The sequence below is a fragment of the Megascapheus bottae genome, chromosome 20, assembly GCF_031878675.1.
Source record: "Megascapheus bottae isolate mThoBot1 chromosome 20, mThoBot2.hap1, whole genome shotgun sequence".
Lineage (NCBI taxonomy): Eukaryota > Metazoa > Chordata > Mammalia > Rodentia > Geomyidae > Megascapheus > Megascapheus bottae.
Genome location: NC_143528.1, coordinates 36,622,728 through 36,644,969, shown reverse-complemented (window position 1 = coordinate 36,644,969; position 22,242 = coordinate 36,622,728). Strand labels below are relative to the sequence as shown.

Genomic DNA, 22,242 nt, shown 5'->3' with positions numbered 1-22,242 from the left:
CTGTGTATTCTTGAATAAAATGGCCTCACAAAGATGAAAATGTCTTACTAAATTTATGAACAGAATGCACAGAAATGAATTTTTTCAACTATACAAGTTGACTTAAATGTCATTACAAAGAGAAGCATGAATCTTGGGGTGAAATGCTTGCCTAGCAAGGACTAGGCCCTGAGTTCAAACCCCAGCGCTTTTAAAAAGAAAAGTCATTATCAAAATATAAATAAGAAAGAAGAATCACTATAATTGTGAAAAGAAGAGTTAGGTGTTTATGAATTTCTAAGCGGTAATAAACATGTGTGGATAGACAATTCAATAAAACAGTCTAGAAATCCAGAAATATATTCCAATAAGAGTTAAAATACAGTAACTTATATAAGAAGTATTTCATGTAAGATGTTGAAAATGAAAGATCTTCTTAAATAAATGGCCTGGGAACCACTGAGTAACCACTAAGCGGGAAAAACTGAAATTGGCTCCATATTTCATAGCATACATCATCACAATCACTTTAAGCTGGATCAGAGATTAAGCTCTTTAAAAATTAAAGCCATAAGTAGTGCCAGAAAAAAAAATTATAGGATAATTTTTTATTGTAAATCTCAGAACAGAAACAGTTTTTCTAAATATAACCCAAGACTGAGGACCATAAATACAGAGCCTGCTGGCACTTGTGCTTCGAGCCACACTAGAGTAACTCAGACTCCATTACTCTCCTCCCCATGAGCAACTAGAAAATTGAACACGACACACAAAGAACCTCTCTTCAGGCACTGGAGAATAGACAAAACTGTCACATGCCGAGAGTAGGAAAATCTAGAAAGTGAGCAGAGCTTGGCTGTCCTGTTGATCTTTGGAAACAAAAGTCAGAGTTCAAAGCACCTAATCCTACAAGAGAAGGTATGGAGGAGAGAGGGGGAGGGGCAGGGGCAGGGAGGCCAGCAATCTGCTCTGCTTACCTCTGTGAGCACACAGTGCTAGCCAGAACCTAGGTGCCTATATGAGTCCTGCTCAAGCCTCACCCAGCAGCAAGGGCTGAGAAGAGAACTGAGGCCTTCGGAGCTCTGCCAGGGTGGAAACTGCTCACCAATTTCCTAACATGAGGTTAAATCAACACAAAACCTTTCCTAAAGAATGAAGAGGATGATGTGCTAATATAAGTCTTATTTAGGCCATTCTAAAATCAGCAGTGTTTATGAAAGGATGCCCTGATGGGATCTTTATGGAAAAGCTAGAAATTGTAACCCCCTTTCTTATAAGGGACAGTAGGGACTTATAAAGATTTGGGGATCATATCCCCCAAATAAAGCATGAAATCACGCCTTCACGGGTTCAAAAACCAATCAGCCACTAACTTTACTGTCTGCTAAAATATGCCTCAATCTCCAAAGATAACAGAAGCCAGAGTCTCTGGAGTATAAGATGTATTAATCTAGGTGTCTAGATTTCGATTAAAATTCATTTACACAAGGCAGGCAGTGGTGGCTCAGAAGTGGAATCCTTCTCTCCATGAAGCTAGCCTCAGCATGAATGTACAACTCCCTCATAACCAATAGCTGGGCAGTGTGTGACTACCACCACAGCTAGCTGGGGAACTGTGGATCCATGCCAACCCCGGCAAACATAGTCCATGGCACTCTAGGTAAAAGAAAGAAAGCTGAGTGTGGTGACATGTACTTGTCATCCTAACCATGACACCCAAGGATCAAACAGGCGTCTTTGCAGTCTAGACACAAATCTGGGCAACGAGCAATACTGTATCTGTTCTGAAAGGGTAAGGAAGGCAGGATACCAACGGCTCATGTCTGTAAATCCCAGCCACTCACAAGGCTGAGATCTGAGAATTGTGGCTAGAAGCCAACATGGAAGAGGAAGTCGGTGACATTCTTTACCTCCAATTTACCCAAACGTCAGACATGGAGCTGTAGCTTAAAGCTCAGGGACAGTGCCTAGGACCCTGTTCAAGGCCCAGGATTAGCTGAAAGCTGACAGTGGGGGGCACATGGCTTTGTGAGGAAGCACTTTGCTAACATGCATGAGGCCCTGAATTCAAAACCTCAGTACCGCAGGACAAAAACCGATAAATACACAGGATGCAGTAAAAATAAACCATCATGAAGAAAAAATACTCACCAAAACCAAGATGACCCGGAAGGTATAGCAGCAGATGAAAAGCTAGAGAAACTAATGTCTCCAGGCAACTCACAACTTCTCCCATTTTATAGATTCTTCATCTATGTGGCTGCTCCTGTGTCCTACAGTCTGCTCTTATAGTCTTGTCACCAACAGAATACAGATGAAATGGCATAACAAAACATCTTGGTCCACAACAAGCCCTTGCTTCCCCCTGTGTCTTCCGGAACATTCGCTTGGCTGCACTGGGAAAGAAGGATGTAGGTTGGTTTTTGATGACACCTTTCATTCCACTTTCTTACACAGCCAGCCCAGTCTAAAGACAAGGTTATAGAAATCAGTCAGTCTAAGGGACAGAGGGAAGAGGGGAAAAAAAAGATTGAGAAAAGGAATGTATTCTTAGGGATTGTAGAGAAATGTTCCTTTTTTTGTATTTAATGAGCTCAGGAGAGTGGGGTAAGAGGCTCAAGGAAGACCTACAGGACCTAGTTGTGACAAGTGGGCCATAACAGACAGGAGGACATTGTGCATCCTCTTTTGTGTTAGCCTGGGTAGAAGATCAGGGTCTCCAGAGAAATGACACCACCTCCGAGCCTCTTTCTTCCTCGGTAAAGACTCACCATCAGTCCACTCCTCTACTTCCCTGCAGAGAGAGTTGTGGGGGGGGGGCAAGCTAGGACTTTAAAAACCCATCACACTGCCCTTTGCTTCAAATCAATTTATTTTTCAAGATCTGTTGAATGCCACATGAAGAAAAACTCTCTTCTCACTTCTAGTGTTTTGTTTTTAATGGGATGACTCATTTCTCATTGTTTCCCAGTTTCCAAAGTCTCCTGTGAGTGGTTTCAGCAGCAAATACAAAACAGGGTAAGCATGCAATGCATGCATGTGCAGATGTCCTTCCTCTGAGACCCTAACCAGAGAGGCATGCACACATTACCCAGCACATGGCTCAACCAAGGAGGGCTCCGGGGGTGTAGCTCCTTTGAACACAGTATAACAAAATGAATGCCAGGACACGGACCTGTGTTGGGAAGGGGAGTGAGGTGAAGGGGAGAAAAATGAATGGAGAGAAGTGAGCAAATGCAGTCTTAATATTCAGTGCAGGTATATGAAAATGGGACCAGATGAATGGGGTTGGGAGAGGATGGTGACGCTAACCAAGGTGCATGTTAGCATCAATTGACATGTTGAACTGAAACCCTTATCTACAATTACTTAGATAATTAAAAAGGAAGTGAAAAAGGAAAAAGCTGGAAGGAAAGAAAGGAAGAGAGAACGAAAGAGGAGGAAAGAAAAGAAGGAGGGAGGGAGGGAAAGAAGAGTGAAAATAACCACCGCCCAGACTGGAAGAAACCATAACATACATACCTGGAAAAAGGAACAGGAAACACAGCATTAATACTTGCTGTACAAAAAGAACAGTCCTCCACAGTCTCACACCCACTGAGCTACAGTTCCCTGTCCCAGTGCCATCCCCTGTTGACATATTTGCCCTAAGAATGTCACTGCAATCATAACTTTTTTTTTCCTCTCCCTCTCTCCTCCTCTCCCTGTGATTGTCACTGGAGAGTGTAGAATGACATACTCAGGAAAAAATACCCGTCCACTTAGCCAAAATGTGTTTTTTCCACTCTTGGATTTCCATTCATTCCACTAAATTTCCTTACAATTAAACTTTAAAAGAACCACAAGAGTTTATTTCCCAAACAGCTGACAGACGAGAGTGGCGTGCCATAAAAGCAATAGTACTCTGTAACCGTTTTTTTGGCTACCATTATAAAATCCTTACAGTATAAATTCTGACTGTGATACTTTCTTATGACAATCGAGTAATCAGAATAGGTGGATGCTCCCATGATACCTAGCCAGAGACAAGAACTGGTTTATGTTCATTGTACTTTAGCCTTAAGCCTATTAAATGCAATTTGATTCTAAAATGAATCTGAATTGCCACAATAAATTTCTTGGCCAGATTTCCAAACATCAAGTGAAGAAATGCATAACCTCTTGCCAATGTGCCAGATACATTTGGATAAAGGCTATGACCCTCTCTGTGCCTCCCTTTCTCAGCCAATAAACAAGAACTAGTAGATTTGTCTAGCACTCCAAAATGACATGTTCCTCTCTGACTAGTAAGGGATTTGTACTCAACCACCAACTGTGAATTCTCAGGACTAGGCACAATGTCAGCGGGGCCTGTCCCAGGGTTGTTTGCATGGAACACAATGGAACCCCATCTTTACAAACTCCCTGGCAGGCAAGACCAAGAAGGAAGTGATGGCTGCCACACAAGTCTGCCCTGTGTCTGCCCCTACACACCCAGGGCCCATTTCAAAACTGGAAGGAGAGGCGCAAAAAGTAACAGAAAGTACTGCGTGCTGGTGGCTCGCACTTGTAATCCTGGCTGGCTACTATGGAGACTGAGGTCTGAGGATCGTGGCTCAAAGCCAGCCTGCGGCGTGGGGAGGGGGGCAGGGAGGGGGAGGGAGAAACAACTCCGTGAGACTTTTATTTCCAATGAACCACCCAAAAGCTTGAAGTGGAACCTGACTCAAGTAGGAGAACCCCAGCCTCAAGCAAAGAAAGCTAAAGGGCAGAACCAAGGCCCCGAGTTCAAGCTCCAGTATCGGCACACACACACACACACACACACACACACACACACACACCCCTTCACTCCCCACTTCCACCCTTCAACCCCTCACTCCTCCACCCCCAACCACCCCATGAATGCAAAGCAAAGAGCCCCAAACTGGAGAAGATTGGATGAACTCACAGGAAAGTTGCCTACGTCCAATCTCTGCGGCAGACAACACTAAACTGATGTAAAGAAGGGAAACACACAGCAAGGCTTTCAAAACACAGGGCCATTCTAGCCTGCAACCTAGCCTGCCATAAGTTCACTGGTTCAGCCACAGGTGAGCATCCTACAATTAGCCTCAGATGCATCCATGGCTTAAAACCATCACCAAACAGAACCAGACTCATAACTTTTTTTTTGGTTGCTTAATTTAAAGGAAACAGCTCCCCATTGTTGGTTGGTTCGAGCGCCCTCATGTGTCTCCACAGAGTAACATCAGTCGAGGTGTTTGGGAGGATGGATGGGACAGACAGATTGGGGGAACAACACACCAGGCATCTTCGCTGAGGTTTCAGGAGCCTCCAGTGCAAGATTCCCAGGCTGTCCTGAGCCTCTGAGTGTGTGCTCTTTGACACACCGTGACACCACAAGGTCTACCTGCAGGAACGAGAAGCAGATATTAACTGGAGTGAAGGCTGATTCCCACTTGCCTGTTCTGGTTGAAGCCCATCAGGTCATCCTGTCTTTTCTTTCTGTCTCCCCCCTCCCGACCCCTTGCACTTGCTGCACCCTGCAGGGCGGGGTTCCAAGAACACACACTCTTCCCACCACCATGGTGGCCACAACACTAAAGAAGCTGCAGTTACTTCTATAGGAAGCACATGTCTGGAGGTTTCCCTGCATCTACGTTCCACCCACCAGTAAGCCAGGCTTAACCTAGGGGTCCCCATCTCCTCCCGGTGCTCTCCCAGCTGCCATGCAACTACTGCAATGCCAGGCATTGCAGGAAATGATCATTGAGGTCAAGTCAATAAGCTGTTCCAGCCACTTGTTATACTATTCTTCTAGGAAACGGATAATACCTTCAGCTTTAATGAAGTATCTTGGGGATGCTTGAGGCACGGGGCAAGATCTCTCATGTTTCTATCATTCTCACCACACCTGCCCTCATCCTGGGTACATACTCCCCCTCCATAGACGGATGGAAGAGGTACTGGTGGAAGGAGTTTGCCTTCTGAATATATTTTCTTGCTTTGATAGAATTTTAAGCAAGCAGTGATGTCTAAGAGGCACCGACTGACTTAAGAATCTGGGACCGTCAACACAGAAAACCTGTCTTCTTTATTCGTTTTATTTTTAATGGGACAATTTCACATCTTCCTTCTCTTTGTCTTGAGGTGAGGAAGAAAGACACGAATAGTTCAAGGGGGAAATAAAATGCATGAGCCCAGAACTACCAAAGAAAAACGGTTCCGCCTCACTCACTATGTCAGATCAAGTTTGCCAGAGAGGTCCTGTGCTTTTTTAATTTAACAAAAAGAACATTTACCAAGGCAGGGGAAGGGGAGGTCGTGGGGGGGGGGCTATGATCTTGGACTTCTCTCACTAAAAAGGCAAAGAGCAGTTCCCTGTTTAGCTTTAAGCTAGCCAAATCCAACAAAGCCTTGGAGATTTTGGGTTTAATCTTCTCACTGAACTCATGCCAGCCATGCAGGGGCACCGCCAGGGCATCATCACCCAGCCTTAGGTGTTGGCAGCTCCTCTCTCACACTTCTTAGCACTTTCCTTGCTCAGGGGCAATGGCAAAGATGGCCTCTCCTCCCACACACTGTCCCCACGGGCACTGCCAACTGCACAGCCTGGCTCCGGCTGCTCCTCTGCCTCCCGAGAGGGCAGTCAGGTCCTTTGGTTAGGTAATTCTACAGCCCTCACAGAACACTGGTCCTTCAGACAAAAATCATAGTGAAAGCTATGGAGAGGGAAAAGTCGCCTTATCTTTAAACCAAGAAAAGGGGTTTTGCCAAGAAAGTCCTTAGGCTTAAAGGAAAAGGTCCATTTGCTGAAAAAAAATCTCTCATATTTACCTCCCTTCCTTTCTACGGCCAGCATGGGAACTTTATCAACTACCATAAAGCTTCCAGTCTTCTCTTTCTCTAAACTGTCACGTGCATGTTGGAAAGCTCTTCCCCGAACATCAACACATCATCTAATAATTCCAACACAAGAACCCTAATATAGCCAGGCGCCATGGTATCAGTCTGTAAGCACAGCGCTTGGAAGGCAGTCAGGAAGGATTGCACCTGCACAAGTTCCAGGCCAGCCTGTGTTACAGAAGGAAATCCTGTCTCAAAAGAGCCTTAATTGGGGCGAGGAGTGTGGCCTAGTGGTAGAGTATTTGCATAGCATGCATGAAGACCTGGGTTCAATTCCTCAGTACCACACACATGGAAAAAGCCAGAAGTGGTGCTGTGGCTCATGTGCTAGAGCTCTAGCCTTGAGAAAAGCCCATGGACAGTGCTCAGGCCCTGAGCTCAAGCCCCAGGAATAGCAAAAAAAAAAAAGCCCTAATAGCTCCCTATCATTTAAAAGATAAAATTCAAATTCTGAATCTTCCCTCAGACTCCTCGTCCCCCAAGAAGTTGCAAAGGAACAAGTTCCCAAGACTTGCGACATTGCTACGTGAAAGTCCAACCCAGCAACTAGTGTTGAGATAGTCTCATGGTGGATTTCGAGAAAGGAACTCAGTGAAGAATAGTTCAGGTACACACTGGGTATATTCAACCAGGGTCACTGATTGACTACTTCCTTCCAACTCACCTTTCATGGTGAAACACTTGCCATACCCAGCAACAAACCTGTAGGCCTGTGAAGGTGAATGAGCAAAAGAAGGAGAAAAAAAATGACTTCAACTCTGAAACTTGTAGGACATTGTGTTCTGGTGAGTGCATCAGAGAGTTGGAAGAAGGAAGTAGATGGTGGAGGTCATCTATCACCTCACCAAACCAGTGGACCAGTACAGGGGAAAACCCAGGGAAAGCCACACAGAGGGGGGCCTTCACCTTAATTGTAAACAATACCCACGCACATGGGACTATGCTGAGGAGAAAAGTCAAAACCCCAGGAAGAGTTTCTGTCTGTCTTCTTGTTTTCTGTCTGGAAGAGACCTCCTTTTTTGTTTGTTTTTAGACTTTGAACTCAAGACCTAGGCTCTGCCCCTGAGCCTTTTTCCTCAGGACTAGTGCTTTACCACTTTGAGATACAACTCCACTTCCCATATTTTAGTAGTTAACTAGAGAGAAGAGTCTGATGGACTTTTGTTGCCCAGGCTAGCTTTAAACTGTGATCTTCAGATTGAAGCCTTCGAAGTAGCTAAGATTACAGGCAAGAGCCATCCGTGCCCAAAATACCTAAACTTCATCACAATATATTTACTATTTCTTCCCAAAATAATAAAAAAAAAGTTTGCCAGAAAAAGAACTGTATTTTTTGTGGTTTTTTAATGATGCATCACAAGCTCTTCTCCACAAATCATTCCCTAAGGTCCTTCCCTCAAGCCTTCCTTCCATCTCTAGCCAGCACTGCCTATACAGTGTCTCCCCAGACACGGCCCTGACATCTTGAGGTTGGTTATGCATGAGCTTGGCCATCTCCCCATCCGGATCGCAAGGCCTTGAGGTTCCACACCCCAGGATTTGTTCATTTGCCTTGCTAGATATCTTCTTTTTTATTCTCCCTCCTCATCCCCCAGCACCTACAAAACAGCAGTAGTGTCTGCTGACATACATTAAGATGTCCAAATTATTTAATGAAAATCTGAACATCATTTCCTCCCTTAGTCATTTCCTGTACTTCTATTCCTTCATCCCATTTTCCAGCTCCTATTCCTGCTTCCAACAACCTTTTATTTTTGCAAAGGATGGGGTACATGTCAACCAGCAGTGAGCCCCAATTCCTCCACCCCTAGCAGAGCTGGCTCTTGATCTGGTTTGTGCTTGATAAAAATCAGCACGGTAAAAAAAAAAAAAAACCTCAAGTGATTTAAACTGAAGCCACTAGCTGCGTACCTTAGAGAGATCGTTCTGCCCAAGGCTGTGCAACATCAATGCCCTTTCTGGTTTTTAAAGGGTTCACTGTTTAATCCCTCCACTGCACCCCCAGCTAATGACAACCTTCATACACCCTAAGAAGTCCTAGGATGGGTCATTGGCCACCTTCACAAGTTACAGACAGGCCTCCATGTTGCCTACAGCCTACTCACTAAGGAATGGGAGCAGCTATACTAGATATGATTTGTGATTCCACTGTAATTTCCCCATTAAGTCTAGAGTTTATCAGTCTTGTCTCCTACACATCCTGGTCTTTCTCTATACCTTCTTCCCAGTCTAGTCTCCCCCCACCCCCACCCCTCCCCGCCTCCTTCCCACCCCCCAAGAAGTGAACTGGTTTACCCAGCAGGTTTAGTCTTGCTTTGGCCAGCTTATTGTTTCAACGTGATTATAAAGTTGCTGGGCTTGAATACACACTTTATTAATTTCCAGGCATTCCCGCTGTCTCCCTGTGGAGTGTGGTGTGAGCTGTGGGTGCACATGCCTAGCTGACACTCCTGAAATGTATCATTCTGCTGGGAGGAGAGAAGTCTCCTCTATCACTAGAGAATCGGGTCATCTTAGGTGTAAGGAATTGCAGTCCCCATGTTGGCATTTACCAAATGCAAAAGCAAAGTAAATGCATGAGGCCCACATCACAATACAGATCAATAGAGAAGCTGGGGCCCCAGCCCAGAACTATGAGATCTCAGCTTACCAGGGGGCTTTTCTACTCACATCTACCCCTCCCCACAGACCACAGAAAGGCATCATGAGTGCACAGCATACGTGATCACATACATGCAAAAAAGTGGAGATATTATAGAGAATACTGATTATTGGAAACTGAACCTACTGTAAATCAGACTCAATTCTGTTTCAATTCTAATTCAACAGATCTCATCTCCCTACCCCAACTATGCCACCCATCCCCAACCCCAGTCATTCATTTATTAAAAATAGTAATAATAAATTTCAGAGGCACCTAGGAGAGATTTTTACAATCGTTCTCTAATTTGATCAATACAAAATGATCACTTAATTCTGAGTATAGCTTTTTTCACACATCCCTACCAACACACACACACACACACACACACACACACACACACACACACACACACAATATTGGCAGCAGGTACTTTTAATTTTCTGGAAAATATTTCTAAGAAGTCAAAAAGCTCCAGCTGAATAAAGCGTGTCCTCCTATTGGCTAAACAGACCAGTTGAGACATCTGATTGGTCCCTGATCCCCAGGACCGATAAGAACGGCTATAAAATCCCTGGGTGCAGCTCTTAGGCCCCCAGTTTGCAAAAAGCCAGAGAGGTTCAAGAAGCAGCGACTGCAGCCGGAGGAGGAGGAGGAGCAGCAGCAGCAGCAAAGAAAAAAAAAATCCTCATCAAATCCCCACCTAAGATTTCAGCATATCCAGATCCACATCTTCACTCAAGCCCAGAGAGGGAAAGAGGAAAGGGGGGGAGGAAAGAAAAAAAAAAAAAAAAACCAACAACTTAGCGGAAACTTCTCAGAGAATGCTCCAGAACTCAGCAGTGCTTCTGGTGCTGGTAATCAGCGCTTCTGCCAGCCATGAGGCAGAGCAGAATGACTCTGTGAGCCCCAGGAAAGCCCGGGTGGCATCTCAGACCTCAGGTAAGCCAGCACCAACCCAGGACCCGTTTCTCTTCTCCCCCCACCCCACCCCCCCAAAAAAGAGCTGCCCTCATTTACTTCTCACTTTGCAACTGTGCTTCTGACGGCTGATCTTGATAATAAATGTACTTCATGCCCCATAGCAATAAACTGCCAGTGTAAGGCAATAGCCTTAAGAAGTAGAGCTTCTTTGTTTAATGATTGCATGCGACTACCGAAGAAGCTGGGCGCTGGGCTGAGGGCATTTCATTGCATAAGCCAAGCCTGATTGCCTGAAATCTGGCACGTACCCTCGAGGGGGAGGGGGCCTGGATAGCTTGAATGTTGGCATGCTTCAAAGTGCACTCTATACTTTCCACAAGCTGCTCTTAAGGTGAGACACGGCTTTCTCATGCCTCTCTCTCTCTCTCTCTCTCTCTCTCTCTCTCTCTCTCTCTCTCTCTCTCTCTCTCTCTCTCTCTCTCTCTACCTCAAATCTGACAAATCCTGGGTAGATTCAGAGCAAACCCTAAACATCTCCCCCAACACTGCTGCCTCTTCCCTCCCAGGCTCTGAGCTCCATTCAAACACCCTCCCCCCCACCCCCTCCCCATGCTGCCCAGAACTACAGAGCTCCTGAGGGAAGAAAAAAAAAAGGAAAGAAAGAAAGAATATTTGTGAAATTAAGCAGCTATTTCTCCAAAGAGATGATCTTACTTTCACCCTGGGTCGCTGAGCAGTTAATGAGTCTTGGAAGTGAAAGGGGCATTATGAAGCCCGCAGTGACACCTCTGTCCCTTGAAGCCCCTTCATGACCCCTGCCATGTCTGCCCTCTGTCCTCAACCCCCCCCACGCACACACACCTGTCAGCCAAGATAGCACTGCAGGTGTCACCGCGCTATAAGCACTCTCCTTGCTGGGAGCTCAGGTCTCTGCCCAGAGGAGGGGCTCTACCCCACTTCCTTTTGTACTTTGTTGCTATAGAGATGCTGTGATTCACAATTCCAGCTTGCCTAAAACAATAGCAACCCTAATGCATATTAAAACTGCTTAAAGCAAAGTTATAATTTGAAACCCGTGGAAATATATAATTAGGGAAATGACTTGTAACATCCCAGAGGCTGCGGGTGGTGGGAGGGGGTGGGGCTGCCTCGCAGAACCATGCTTGCTTTTGATCTCCCAGGAGAATCCTCCTGTATGAAGGCTACAGATCATTTCTTGCCGGAGCTGCCTGCCTGCCAGAACACTCCCCCGCCCCGCCCCTTTCTGTAGGAGAGAATTTACTTTTATGGGAAATTTTATCCCTAATGTAAAAAGCTTCATGCAAGTTCTTTCCAGGGTTCTTTTTTTATTATTATTATTCCTTCCATACTCTTGTACAAGGAGTACCTTGGCCCTTTTCTTACACACCTGCTTTTCTCTTTTAAAAAGGATTTTACTCTAAGAGATCATCTCTAACGTATCGGCACCTCTAAGCACTATCTTGTCAAGGGTTGTGGGATGTGGTGGGGAGTAGAGAGCAGGGACAGAACAGATTTCTTTCCGCCAATGCAGTGGTAAATGAAAAGCCTCAAGCCCTAGAGTCTCACATCAAATGGACTCCTTGCCAATTCTCCTCTGACATTTGGATTTGAATCCTGACTTTTATTCCAGAGTGTATTTTTTTAGAAGCCAGCCTGATGTTCTGGTCTTCTAAAGAGCTGTCATAAAGCACTGGGCATTGCCTGGATTCCACCAATCAAGATGTGGGTAGTCAGAGACCTTGAGATTGCATCTCAGAGAATGATCTCAGAGAACTCTTTCCCAGCATCCTGTGTGCTGGCTCTTAAAAGCAACAGGGGTTGTCTCCCCATCCTCTCTCACCTCTACTCCTCACATCAGCATGACTTCTGGACCCTTGCCCTTGCCCTTGGCCTCTGTTCTCACTGGGTCCCCTTGGTTTGACCCAGACTAGATGGGCTTGCTTGTCTCTTCCAGCTGAAGTGGTTCGCTGCCTCAACAGTGCCCTGCAGGTTGGCTGTGGGGCATTTGCATGCCTGGAAAACTCCACCTGTGACACCGATGGAATGTTTGACATCTGTAAATCCTTCTTGTATAGCGCTGCCAAATTTGACACTCAGGTAGGTAATAAGACCCGCCACCTCAGTTCCCACTGGCTGCACATCTTCAACAAGAGTATTCAATATTACGCTTAGGAACGGGTCTTGTAGGGAACTAGCCCTGCTTTCCAGCCTCCTTCTCCAAATACCCATCCCGGGGTACATGTTCATGCACATACGTGCACATGCACACATGCCAGGAAATAGGTTCTGGATTCGATTCTCTGCCATTGTCTACCCCCAAGCATTTCTACGAAGGAGGTGGCAGAGGCTGGGTTATGAAGTGCAGGAGTCTGAGAAGAAATTCTCCATCTCTTCAAGAGGAAACTAAACAAAATAAAATAAATGTTTTAACAAAGTAGTGCTTGTTGTCTAACCTAGCATGCTAGGCTATATAAACTGAAGGATTAAAATCTCAATACCAAGAGTGTGAAGCTGGGTTTGGATAATCGTTAAAGCTGCAGAATGGTTAGTAATGGTTTCTCCTTTTCTTCTTTTTGTCTTTTATCTTTCTTTTTGGTTCAACTCTAGAGAAAGTCTGGGAGAGAAGGGATTTTTTTAAAAAAATTCATAGCCACTGGTACACAATCTTCTAATGCAAGGACATGCCAATGTAATACCAAGGCATGCCCAGTCCCCATGTTGTCCACCTCAACTGTTTTGTCAGATCAAGCTAAAGCTTTTCCTCCTGTTTCCTCTCAATGCAGGGAAAAGCATTTGTCAAAGAGAGCTTAAAATGCATCGCCAATGGGGTCACCGCCAAGGTCTTCGTCGCCATTCGGAGATGCTCCACTTTCCAGAGGATGATTGCTGAGGTTCAGGAAGAGTGCTATAGCAAGCTCAATATGTGCAGCATTGCCAAACGGAACCCGGAAGCCATCACAGAAGTCGTCCAGCTGCCCAATCACTTCTCCAACAGGTACCCACTGGGCCCCCATCTTTGCAATCAGGGGAGGGGGAGGGGACACTGGCTGGCAGAATGCGACTGGGAAGGAGTGCTAAATTGCCACGCTCTTATTTTAGCCTGCAGTCTTCCCAGCTTTTGCAGGAAAAATATGCTTGTGATTGGTTGTGACAGTTGAAGCAGCTTGGATTTTTTTCCCCCACTGTTACAGGAAAAGTCTTTCCATGCAGCTAGCAGAAAGCTTCATTTGCAGCAATCCTGGGGTGCAATTTCTTTGTCCACTTCTTGACATAAGCCCGAAGGCAATGGCAAAGCTTCTGGAAATCACCTTTTCAGGCATCAGATTTGGCTGAAACTATGACTCTGCAAGCAGAGAAATTGGCCATGATATTTTTTAAGCCACCTGGTCAAATGGCACAATGCAGACTATTATTAAACCTGCACCCATGTGCTACCAGTCCCAAGACAGCCAGATAGTTCATCAGCTAACCCAGAACAGTCCATCTCACTTCTCTGGGAGCTGGAATGTCTCTGTAGTGGGAAAAAAAGTGCAATGGCTAGCCAGGACCATTCTCACATTCCCTTTATGTGATCCCATCCCTTTAGTCTGAGACCACATCACTGGCTTCTCAGATCATGCTCCCAGATGTTCCCATGTGGCCCAAAGACACTGAGGCTCCTACTATCTGAGCACCATGCTTTGCTAGGACTCAGAATCATGGTCTGTGCCAGCCAAGGGGTGAAATTCTAATGTATAGGTAGGAGGGGATTCGGGGGTAATAGATGGATGCTCCAGGCCAAAAGTTTCACTGCTGCTCTTGAAGTTCTTTAATGAAAACATGCACATAATTCACCAAGATCAATGTTCTTCTGATAGCCTAGATTAATATCCTAGCCAGGCTGCTGTCATCTTTCTTCAGAGAGTGGCGACAGTCAAGTCCTGGGAGGTTCTGGGTGATTTAGTCATGTGTAGATGTGCAGGCAGATGGAAGATCCACTCCCCCTTATGATAGATAGATTCAGATCCCCACCAGGTGACCTTTGTATCTTGACTATAGGTTAGTGCCCTTTTGAATTGCAAGTTGGTTCATGGGAATCATTTGTGAAGGCCTTGGAAACTACTTTATCATAGGATTTTAACAGTTTTCTCAGAACAAGATAATCAGGCCATCAAATGGCTTGTCTCTTTGTATGAACCTTGGTTTTAAAATTCTCCTAGGAAGATTATTGCATTGAGAGCCAATGTGGTAGACTTGACCATTTCTTTGAGAGGACTCAGGAGAAAGCCTAGGGCTTGTGCAAGCCTGGTGCTTGTGTGGACAAAGACATTATCACATGTTTAGACCCGTCAGGATATGTGACAACTATCATCCATAATAAAGCATGCAAGGGATTTCTAGACACCCCTGATTGCTCTACATTTCAGCTGTATTTTCCCTTAGGAAAGGAGAGGTGCTATAGAAGAAAAGATACAGATTTTGAACTGTGGTCCTCCTCTTACCTAAGAAAGGACCAGTCAAGAGACTGCTTTACCAGAACATTATTCCTTTCAGCAGGTACCTCACTTAGGACAGCACCTTTTAAAAATGCTCACAAAGGATGACGTCTATGTGTTTCCCTCTTTTATCTAAACCACTTATTTTATCTTACATTTAATAGGAAATGTCAGTGGGGATAGGGAGGAGTAGCAAACTCTTGAACCACAGACTCCCTCATGCAATGCTTACCTTCTTCCAAGTATTTCACTTCAGTGGGCTCATGACTGTAGAGATTTCCGGTTCCAGGCTGGGCTTGACTCGCTCTATTTAAGCTCCTCACCCAGCTGAAACATCCTGCTTTCCCAGCCTCTGTCCCACCATAGACACACGTGAAGTGGCTGCCAGTTGGCACAGAGTTGCAAAAGGAAGTCGTTACAGGTTCATTCCACCTTCCTGTGACTTATCTAGCATGAGATTTGGAGCTGGGAGAATCCAAAACTCTGTGATTGGACCAGGACACAGAACAGGGTGGGGGGAGGGGAGAGAGGTTTCCATGACAGAACTGCACCCAGAAGGAAAGGGGGAGCTGAAATGTTTCCCCAAGCTGACTGAACCAACCAAGTCTTCAGTGCCAGGGGGGGAAACGGGCAGAGTTGGTCAAGCAGGCAGGACCGTGTGAGGCTTGGGAACCAATGACACCAACCCAGACCCAGAGTGGGAAAACTGGCAAAGTGTCCAACTCTCTGGGGCATGGATAGGGAACAGGAAACAGAAGAATAATATTGATCAAGGGAAACAAAGGACTATTTATAAACCCTCACACAGAACGTTCCTAGGCAGTATGTGTGTATTTGGGGAAGCATGGCTGAAAGAGTAGCTATGGAGAATATCTGATCTTATTCTCTACCAAGAGGAAAAAAATAAAATAAAAGGCAGGAATAGATTTTTCATAGTGGGAAGAGAAAAGTCCTTCTGTGCTAACAGGTCCAAACACTTAACCCACCAAATCCTTGAAGTACCACCCCTCCATCCACCATCAATGCCAGAAACATGGAGAAGATGTTAACCAGGCCTAACTTCCCTGCAAACGGAAGGCGTGTTCGCTAAGTTGCCCTCTTTTTACTTGAAACAAGAATAAAAGTATAGACTGGAAACATAGACGGCCACAGGCCGGAGGTGACTGCCTCGCTTTGCTGAGTAAAGAACAGAGGCAGATGGGAGAGAGAAGGGACTTGTGAAGGTCATACAGCTTGTGAGTAACAGAGTCAAGCCCAGAATTCACATGGCTTTGAGCCAAGCTATTTTGATTTCTACTTCAAAAAATGGCAACTGTTAAAAAAAAAATCTTGCAAGAAACCAAAAATAGAATCCCAAGCATAATTGAATATATATGTATATGGATTTATACACATCATGGTGAATACAAATTAATTTTACATGCACCTTCTCCAAAGAAAAAAGATACATTCTCCCCATACCTATACTAACAATAAGTCTTGGCACAAGAGGGTACTCAGTCAGTATTCCTAAGGGAGTTTTTCCTGGATGTACATCTTAAATAACCTAAGTCTCTGAGTGACTTGTAGGAAAGATCCCATTGGCAATGTACTCTGAAAGTGAATGTCACATTCCACCCTTAAGGGACATTGGCCAGTTAGCCGTGCGGACATCAAGATAGCCTGACACATGCTCCATCGTTGAGGAGCCATGCACTAAGTTCTGCTTTAGGAAGCTATGTTAACCATGTTCCACAAAGGAAGCAATTGGGGTCAGCAAGCACAGCCAGGCTGGTGAGAATCATTGCCAAGAAACACTGAGATCAAGCAGGGATCACCAAGAAAAGACAAGCTAAAGGCCTGGGCCACCACAAGAAGCTAACAGTCACTTTGCTTGAGGGGGAGAGAGGGCAACAAGGATCAGATGAGCCTAAAGCTGTAAGGACAAGACAGAAAAGTTCCCTGAGGCAATTAAACATCTTCATCTAGACAAGTGTTCCTGATTCTTTCTAAGAAGAAAGAATGTTCCACTCTTTCTGCTTCTTTCTAAGAAAAGATGCTATTTTCCATCCCATTTGGGAGGTGATCCACTGGGAATAGTTCTTTAGAAGTGGAAGGGTTAACTTCTAAGTTTTGAAGTCCTTATTAGACCTCATCCCGGAGGAGCTAATTACCCTCCAAAACAGACACAGCCATCGAAGAGATCCAGGCCCTGGCAAAGCCCAAGAGTTACACGATGCCCAGACATCAAAGTGCACTTAAATGTCTGAAACTGTTGGTACCAAGTTGTTTATTCTGAATTTTTCCAACTCCAGCGCTTTCTCCCCATTTCTCCATCCAAGTAAGCTCTGCTTGGCTCGTGCACTTTATAATTCCAAAGGGTGGAAAATCTTCCTCTGTGCCAGAGAAGCCCAGCTCTGTTCACAGCTGGATTCAATTGTCCCTAGGGGGAGGAGGGAAGGAGAAAGGGACAGCCAGGACTATAGATGACCCAGCCACCGCTCCTCATTCTCTCCCACACAGAAGGGCAAACGCTTTGCTTAATTATCCATGTTCCACTCTATTTACTGTCCATCCTTGAAAGGACCTCTCTAGGGGTTAAGTTATTCTGGAAATATGTTTGATCCTGTACTCTGGGAGGTGAGTTAAAAATAAACAGATTTCTTTTCATGGAAGACCCCAGGGCCCCAGAGATCCTTGGGCTCCTCTGAGGAAAGGGTCTTGTCCTATCAGTGCAGTAGGTCACTGTCACCCAGAGAATCTCCAGTCAGTGAAAAGCAGGGCTAATGGGTTCTTCCAATTGTCACCTCGACATGGAGCACAGGCATTCCAACTCCAGATTGGAAAATACCTGCACTATCTCCCAGGGGACAGCATAAAGTCATTCTTATGCTAAGTGTTAGAACGTTCCCGTCTCTCTGAGCCATAACACTTAGCTGCATCATTTGGTAGTTCTAAGGAATTTGCTCCAATCATGAAAAGAATATATACCAAACACAAGGGGTTTTTGTCAAAAATCTACCAGATCTACAGTTATAACTGGTGTTCAGAAAATCCTGGTTTACTACAGGGAATTATTGTGGGCTTGTTTGTTTGGGTTTTTTTTAAGTTTTATTTCTTTAATGACCACAAGTAACTTTGCAAATCTACACTAAGCAGGCAGGATAGCCCAATGAAATGTAGTCAAGTCTGAGATACAAGGAACGAGGACGTAATCCTGCTTCAGTCCATGTCCAGATTAGTCATGAAAAGAACCCAATCATGAATCTATTAAATACTTGCCTTTCAGATGTAACCTAATATCTGTAAAAATGTTTTTTAAAAAAGGGGGGGGTGGGAATTGGCCAACAGAATCCAGAACAGTGAATGGAGTGAATCCTTAAGGATCTTGTATATTCTCTTTTAAATATCCTCCCTACCTCATATTTGACCTCTGACTTTGGTACCATTTGGGAGGAAGCAGGAAAAACACATCTAGCATTAGCCTTTATTCAGCCTGGCTGACTATAAGACAAAGTATATTTTGTAGAAAAAAATGTAAGTGCCATGAAAGACAGGGGGCTTAGGTGGAAATTGAATCAAAATAAGCTCTAATGGGCTCATGTGCCTGAATACCTACACCACCAAGACAAAGGTAAATTACAACTCAGTCTCCCAAAAACTATAAATCAGTGTATAGTCCCTAACAGTGTCAGAACTGGCTGCTGTGGTTACCTGATTATAGTTGACAAAAATCCCACTTCTGCCATTAACTCAGTGGGCTAGTTATTTCCATCATCACCTCTTAATTTCCTCTCTACAGAACAAGAGATTGCCACAGCATCTCTGGGGTCCCACTTAGCACTAAGATGCTACAACATCCCAGTCCTCTTACCACTCACAGTGTCATCTGAACCTCTTGAAATTGAAAGATGAAAGTGGGCCTGGTCTTAAGCCCAGGGAACACAACTGTTCAGACTCAAAAGACTGCATAAGCTAGGCATGCACATGCCACTGCAGCTGATGCAGTATTGCCATCTGATGGGCTGGGCCTCTGGGGAGCGATGTGCGTGGGCTCACAGCCTGGTCAAAGCCAGGGTCTCACGAATGACTATCACATACATTCCCTTTCCCCGTGCAGATACTACAACAGGCTCATCCGAAGCCTTCTGGAATGCGATGAAGATACGGTCAGCACCATCAGAGACAGCCTGATGGAGAAAATCGGACCCAACATGGCCAGCCTCTTCCACATCCTGCAGACGGACCACTGTGGGCAAACACACCCGCGAGCTGACGTCAACAGGAGGCGCACGAATGAGCCCCAGAAGCTGAAAGTCCTCCTCAGGAATCTCCGAGGTGAGGGTGACACTCCCTCTCACATCAAACGCACCTCCCACGAGAGTGCATAGCCAGGGAGAGAGAGTCAGAACCTCACCAAACTAGTATCATTTTAGGGGTGTTGACACGCCAACTTTGAGTGTACTGTGCCTGGTTTGGTTTTTTTTTTTTTTTTTAAGTAGTTCCTATTTTCTATCGCACCCCTCCCCCCACTTAAAGAAAATTGCATGAAACTAGGCTTCTGTGATCATTTTCTCAACGTTCTACAATGGCAACATTCCCATAAACAGAATCTGTGTGACCATTCTGCCTCTCCTCAGGAGAACGTAACCCCCCATCTCCTTCCTCCGTGGTATCTTTTCCCAGCTCCTCTCTACCCACCCTCAAATACAGAACATTCAAGTAACTGCCCCGTCATTGTACTTTGAAGATGTGGAGCCCTTTAGAATGGTTGCCCATAGAGTTAGCTGATACAAAAGGATTTTATTTAAATGCATGTCTTCAATGCTCATAAAGATGTGAAGTGGAATTCGTGTTATGAATCTGTGCTGGCCATGGACGAATATGAATATCATGTTTGAATTCTTGATCTCTAATGAGCTAGTGTCTTATGGTCTCTATCCTCCAATGTCTAGTTTCCTTTCTGACACATTTACCAAATTGCTCAAGCCTGGCTCTCCAACCAGACCTTGAGCCTGCATCTTCTTGCATCTAATGAAAAACAAAAAGCTAACATCTTTATGTACTGTAACTGCTCAGAGCTTTAAAAGTATCTTTAACAATTGTCTTAAAAGAAAAACCAGAGAATCTTAAGGTCTAACTGTGGAATATAAATAGCTGAAAACTAATGTACTGTACATAAATTCCAGAGGACTCTGCTTAAACAAAGCAGTATATAATAACTTTATTGCATATAGATTTAGTTTTGTAACTTAGCTTTATTTTTTTTCCTGGGAATGGAATAACTATCTCACTTCCAGATATCCACATAAATGCTCCTTGTGGCCTTTTTTATAACTAAGGGGGTAGAAATAGTTTTGACTCAACATCGGAACTTTTAAGATGGGCCTATATATGAGATAGGAAAAAAAACAAACAGGTTTATCTGAAGGACCCTAGGTAAGATATTAATCTCCCAGCCCACCTCCACCCAGAGGCTACACTTGACTTAGACCCATCCTGAAACAGCTCTGTCACAACCAACTGGGAATTACAGCAATCAGAAGAACATCCCTTTGGGCTAGGACCACTGACTGTGCTAAGGCCTACCGTACCCTTGGAAGGTGGAAGTTCTTATCTTCCCACCTCCCATCAGTGCCTGGCACTCTGGCAGATGTGTGAGATTTTCCACTGAGTCAATCAGGAATGAGTCAATCAGCCTTTGAGTCTTTAGTCCGGGGGACTTGGGGCTGAGGGAGGATAGATTACCCTGGGCTATCCAGCCTTAATAAACTCCTCTTCCATTTCTGTCCTATAGCACGCTGCCTGCTCACGTAGTCTTGGCAGCTGGACCATCTCTGTAGGATCTTACAATTAAGAAAAAGGAAAAGAAAAGAAACAAAGGAAAGAGAAAGGAGGAAGAAAAATAAAAAGAGCTGGTGGTTTGATTGTTTCTGCCATGATGCTTACAAGATGGCAGCCACTAAAGCCAAATGATTAACCTATCTACGAACAACGGTAGTTTCTCAGGGTCACTGTCCTTGAACCCAATAGCCCCTTACAAGTGTCACTGCCCACCAAAGGTCAATGCCGAGAGAGGAAGAGGGAGGAGGGGTAGTTTGGCAGGGGCCGCTCCAAACTCACTTGGGTAGAAACTATTGGTGCTTGACTCTCACTAGACTAAACTTCAGAGTTAACCAAATGGATTGATGAGGGACCCTGGTGGGAGGAAGAAGGAGGGCACCTCTCCAGAAAGAAAGAAAGAAAGAAAGAAAGAAAGAAAGAAAGAAAGAAAGAAAGAAAGAAAGAAAGAAAGAAAGAAAGAAAAGAAAAGCAATACAACTTTACCACAAAGCCTTTAAAACCAGTAATGTGCTGCTGAAGGACCAAGAATAAGAGCAGCAATTCCAGCATTGCTGCCTTTGTCCCCACACAGCCTCTAAGCGTGCTGACATCAGATTGTTAAGGGCATTTTTATACTCAGAATTGTCCCATCCCCAGGTCCCAAACAAATGGGCACTGCCTTAGCCTCTTGGAAATCAGGTAGAGCATATTCTAAGTTACACTCTCTCCTTTCTCCCCCCTACTTCCCATCCCAGGCAAGGCTGAATCCTCTGAACCAGAAAAGCTAATCAAGTGTGTGTGCTGTGTTGTGTCCATTTTGCAAACCCCGCTAAGCCAGGACCCCAAAATGATCAGTAGTTCATGAGAATTTCTAGCAAAAATTCTCTCTTATTTCAACCCCAGTAGATTCTCTCTCCCTCTTTCCCTTTCTCCAGTGATCTCTTCAAATCACCGTAATCCCCTTTCTTCCCACAGTATCTACACTACGTCTATATTGACACATACAGAAAGAAGCAGTTCTCACAATGTTGCTAATTTTTTTTTGCTTCTCTTCTTCTCACCCCATTCCCTCCAACTCCTCCTTAAACTTCCAAAGCTTTGTGTTGCTATCAAGTGATGGGGGAGGGGGAGGGGTGGGGGAGAATCTAGACCAGTTTTGTCTGATTTCTCTATCGTGATTTGGTTGCACTTTAGACATTTTTTGTGCCATTATATTTGCATTATGTATTTATAATTTAAATGATATTTAGGTTTTTTGGCTGAGTACTGGAATAAACAGTGAGCATATCTGGTATATGTCATTATTTATTGTTAAATTACATTTTTAAGCTCCGTGTGCATATAAAGGTTATGAAACATATCATGGTAATGACAGATGCAAGTTATTTTATTTGCTTATTTTTATAATTAAAGATGCCATAGCATAATATGAAGCCTTTGGTGAATTCCTTCTAAGATGATAATAATAAAATGTTATGTTTTATTGGTTTTTTCCCCCTACGTCTTTCATTG

General features: G+C 44.6%; 1 protein-coding gene across 1 annotated transcript; it reads left to right on the top strand.

The window, feature by feature from the left end:
• The first annotated feature begins 10,118 nt into the window (after positions 1-10,118).
• Positions 10,119-22,176, top strand: Stc1 (stanniocalcin 1). Its single transcript, XM_090354334.1, has 4 exons — positions 10,119-10,450; positions 12,408-12,550; positions 13,237-13,448; positions 19,028-22,176. Exons 1-4 carry the CDS (start codon positions 10,333-10,335, stop codon positions 19,296-19,298), a joined length of 744 nt encoding a protein of 247 aa, XP_090210460.1. The 5' UTR covers positions 10,119-10,332; the 3' UTR covers positions 19,299-22,176.
• Positions 22,177-22,242: the final 66 nt, after the last annotated feature.